The sequence below is a fragment of the Ammodytes marinus genome (genome assembly GCF_949987685.1).
Source record: "Ammodytes marinus genome assembly, chromosome: 25".
Lineage (NCBI taxonomy): Eukaryota > Metazoa > Chordata > Actinopteri > Uranoscopiformes > Ammodytidae > Ammodytes > Ammodytes marinus.
This window is the reverse complement of record NC_137229.1, coordinates 219,958-224,957: the sequence shown is the minus strand read 5'-3', so window position 1 is coordinate 224,957 and position 5,000 is coordinate 219,958. Positions and strand designations below refer to the sequence as shown.

Sequence of the window (5,000 nt, the reverse complement as noted above, 5' to 3'; positions counted from 1 at the left end):
GCGGCAGAGAGGCAAACCGGTTGATGGTTCGATTCCCCTGTCCGCAAATGTGTCCTTGGGCAAGGCACTAAACCCTGGATAGCTCTGTATTGGTCAGACAGGCGTGGAGGCTGACTGCCATCGGTGTGTGTGTGTGTGTGTGTGTGTGTGTGTGTGTGTGTGTGTGTGTGTGTGTGTGTGTGTGTGTGTGTGTGTGTGTGTGTGTGTGTGTGTGTTTGTGTGTGTGTGTGTGTGTGTGTGTGTGTGTGTGAAAGGTGGAGTCAGTGATTCTGGAGAACACTTGTTTTGGGGGGCGAAATCAGTGAATATCTCCTCATGATCCGCTACCTGTCTGTACTGTGTGTGAGCTGGATACTCCAAAAATCCAGTGTTAATACACAGCCTAGGCTCCGTGAACTGGTATGTAAACAAGAAGCAGTCTCCAGAATGACTGACTCAACCTTTAATTTGTTTGTGTATAGAGATGCACCGATCCACTATTCATACGATTCCAACATCGACATATACAGATACGCTCCGATATCACAATAAATATAAAACATTTCTGTTGATGCTAATGTTATGTGTGAGGTTATAAATGCTTCAAGTAGCTACTAGAAGCTTTTAGTTGTTGGTTGTAGCGCCCCCTTTGGACTAAAGCGGTAGTGTTTTTACCACAGCAGTGAATGCTGAGGGGAAGATGTTTGCTAGGACGAGGGGGCGGCAACCACAGTATGAACGCAACTCTGAATATGTCACTTAACAAACATCGGAAGTTTTTTTTTAAAGGAAAACAAAACGGATTTTGGAATTTTGGATCGGTGGGTCAGTCCGATATCTGAACGAGTGGATCTCAGCCATATCGGACGTGTGTGTGTGTGTGTGTCTGTGTGTGTCTGTCTGTCTGTCTGTCTGTCTGTCTGTCTGTGTGTGTGTGTGTGTGTGTGTTTGTGTGTGTGTGTGTGTGTGTGTGTGTGTGTGTGTGTGTGTGTGTGTGTGTGTGTGTGTGTGTGTGTGTGTGTGAAGGTATTAATGCCCGTCAAGTTCTCAATTATTTTCTTTTTAAGCAACCTTTAAGTGAGTAAAAATGCTCTTAACCACACACACACACACACACACGCACACACACACACACCAAATATGCCATTTAAATACCATGTGGACGGAGCATTAGTGTCTCTATTGTACATTATCTTCTACATCATGTGTGGAGGGGGAAGTGAGATTTTCAAAACAAGAACTGGAAAGGTCATACGCCTCTGCTCATGTGCTATTTTAAATTACGTAAATTACGTGTGAACTTTTACTTTGAAAGGGGGGGGGAAAACCCAGTGTGTCTAAGGTTTTCTATTACGCGCTACTTTTACTTCCCCAAATGCCACTGTATGTCATGTGATCGTTTTTTTTGGTTTTATTTTGTAGGCTGTTGTTATATGGCTATTTGTGTGTGTGTCTGTGTGTGTGTCTGTGTGTGTCTGTGTGTGTGTGTGTGTGTGTGTGTGTGTGTGTGTGTGTGTGTGTGTGTGTGTGTGTGTGTGTGTGTGTGTGTGTGTGTGTGTGTGACGGCACGAGAAATATGGAAAAATAGATCTAATGTTGTTAGGATTGGTCTTTATATATTGAGAGAAATAAGTAAGTCAATGCTAGGCTACTGATCTTGTCTGAAATTCTGGGATTTTCTTTGGGGGGAAAATATAATTTATATCTTGTACATTTATCTTGAAGAAAGAAGTCAATGGCTGTTTTTTAAGTTCTGGTAGAAGTTTGCTAAAGTAGTCTAAAGTGCTGCAAAATGCCAAATGGTGATTTTCTCTGTTACAAGTAAAAGCATTTCATTTTAATTTTTTCATTTAACTTTTTATTTATCCTCGAGAGACCAATTGAGGGGTGACCCTAATTTACAATGACGTCGAGTTCAAAACAAATTCAAAGGAAAAACAACAATACATAAACAATATTCAATGCAAATACATCAAATACACAACAACAGGTGAAGAGAAAAAAAACTATTGAAACATTTACACAGTGGTGAAGAGTGACAGCAATTAAAATTAGTTCTGGATGTTGAGTTTGTATAGGAGAACACAGGCTGTAGATATCACGCATGCATTGGGAAGATTCTTTATGATTATTGTAGATATTTTTTCAGCTATTTTCATTTGTAGGAAAAGTTCTCGTGTGACCATATGGATTCAGGCTTAAAGACCTACTTCACCGGTTGGAATATGAAGGTGTATTGAACTCTGAGATCCTATGTAGTATAAATGTGCAAAAAAAAAAATGAAATCGGATCATCCTAGCCTGAGAAAAGGCAGAAAAAGTGTTTTATGGAACCCTACATGTTCCATAAAACACTGTAGGGTTAGACAGTGAGAACATAAAACACTCTTTCTGCCTTTTCTCAGGCTAGGATGAACCAATTTCAATTTTTTTTGCACATTTATACCACATAGGATCTCAGAGTTCAATACACCTTCATATTCCCACCGGTGAAGTAGGGCTTTAAGTGACTCACATTTGTTTTTCCCAAAGTTATAATGGGTTGGCAAAAATATGTTATTCAAAGATTTAACTTTCTTTATTTTTTATTTATTTGATTTTTGCACAATAATGTTCAATAATGATCGATGATTGACCTATCAGAACACAGGATTTAACAGTGGCATGTAATAATTATATATAATTCCTGCTTCAAATGGGTTTAGTGCCTAAAGAGTTGTATTTTATGATGTATTGAGTGTCTTTACTATGGATCAAAAACCATATTTGCTTGTATGTTGTGAGTTTTATTATAATTTCTATAGATTTGCTAAAAAAAAATTCACTGACAAAGACTAATTCTCCATTTTAAAGATAGATTATCTTTAAAGGTGCTACGAGGAACTTTTTAGATATTTCTGAAACAGTCAAATTTTTTCCTCTGATGATCATAAATTACATGTAACAGCAAACGAGACCATCAGTGTAAAAGAATGCTATTAATGTATTTGTTGAGTGTGTGCAAATAAATAAATACCTAAATACCTATTTGTATATAGTTTTTCTTAATGCCTTTGTCATGGGTATACGCTCGCCCAGGAACAACAGCTGGTGTAGTAAAAACACTACCGCTTTTGTGCAAAGGGGGTTCTTGAATTAACACACACTGAAAGTTCCTCAGAGCACCTTTAAGAACATTTTTGTCAGGGATTTTTTTTTGGCAAGTTTTGGTCTAGACTTTGTGACTAATACAAGGCTACAGACTTCAGGGATTGACATTTGTTATCTATGATAAAGTGACGTGTTGAAATGGTATCGTTTCAGTGTGGGCTGTATGTCAAACAGATGGTATTTTTTTTAGGGGAAGTCCACTCTAAATGTCTGTGGCTATCAGTTCCTGTTCTGCATAAATGATCTTGTTTCACCGTTTATTTTGAAACCGAAAAGTGGGATTTTTATTCTAAACACAAGACGATGAAACGAGAAATAATTTGCATACGATGATTTTCATGATGAGAACATTTATTTTTAAAATTAATCTGTTAAATTTCTCAGAAAAGAATTGCCTGTTTAGTTCTTTTATGTCTTTTTTTTTTAAGATAATTTTTTTGGCATTTTCAAGCTTTATTAGATAGTACAGAGTTGAAATGGTGAGACAGAGAGAGAGAGAGAGGGGGGGGGGGGGGGGAGGGGGGGATGACATGCAGTAAAGGTCCACGGGTCGAATTTGAACCCGCGACCACTGCCACGAAGGCCGGAGCCAATATGGTACGCGCTCTATCCACTACACCACCGGAGCGCCCCAAAATGTTTTATTTCTAAATGTGAAATTTTGTTTTTTAAATGTCAGATTTGTATGTTCTTATGCTGCATTCTAGGCCAGGACTCCCATGAAAATAGATTTTAAAACTTCAAAGGAATAATCCTGGTTAAATGTACATGTCCTTCTCACAGTTTACTCTTGAATAGACAGCTGTTGCACTAATGGCACTCTTATGTTAAAGGCCTACTTCACCGGTTTGAATATGAAGGTGTATTGTATGTCACAGTAAAAGACATCACAGTAATATTTACAAAGTACGTTTTTTTTTAACCCTATATTTCTCTTTCTGTGATGTCACGAGAAGGAGAAATATAGGGTTAAAAAAAACACTCTTTCTGCCTTTTCTCAGGCTAGGATGAACCGATTTCAAATTTTTTCGCACATTTATACTACATAGGATCTCAGAATTCAATACACCTTCATATTCAAACCGGTGAAGTAGGGCTTTAACTTTACTTTTTGTTGGTAACTAGTTCAAATTGATATGTATTTGTGTATTTGTGTATTTGTGTATTTGTGTTGCTTTCCATTCAAATTTGATCTTGTGTTCAATATCATATGAGCCATATTAAAGCTTTTATAAACCCTCAAAATCAGCAGTTTTATTTGTATAACCCAATATGACAAATATACATTTGCCTCAGTGGGCTTTACATTCCATACAATATGACACCCTGCCCTTATCTATCTATCTATCTATCTATCTATCTATCTATCTATCTATCTATCTATCTATCTATCTATCTATCTATCTATCTATCTATCTATCTATCTATCTATCTATCTATCTATCTATCTATCTATCTATCTATCTATCTATCTATCTATCTATCTATCTATCTGTCTATCTATCCATCCATCCATCCATCCATCCATCCTTCTATCCTCTGCCCTTACACCCTTAGCTCGGCTGAGAAAAAACTCCCAGTAAAAAACCCTTTACCGGGATTTTTAAAAAAAATGAAGAAATCTCAGGGAGAGTCGACAGAGTAAGGGATCCCTCTCCCAGGACGGACATACTGCAATAGATGTCATAAGTAGAGAAAAATCACGAAGGAATTTGATCATTGCCCAGATGTTTACATGGTAATATTAAAGTAAAGTGTATATAGTGAATAGTGTGGATGCAGGAGGACTTCAGATTCTTAACCTTTATTTATACAGGTAAATCCCATTGAGTCCAAAGACTCTTTTGCAAGGGAGACCTGTTTTCCCCACT

General features: G+C 37.4%; 1 protein-coding gene across 1 annotated transcript in view; it reads left to right on the top strand.

The window, feature by feature from the left end:
* Positions 1-82, top strand: part of cd83 (CD83 molecule) — a gene marked incomplete at its 3' end in the record, with an annotated part of 4,499 nt that extends 4,417 nt beyond the window's left edge. Inside the window, exon 6 of the mRNA XM_080053304.1 lies at positions 1-82. This exon is cut by the window's left edge and continues 81 nt beyond it. Coding sequence (XP_079909430.1) covers positions 1-82 — 82 coding nt within the window.
* Between the last annotated feature and the right edge of the window lie 4,918 nt (positions 83-5,000).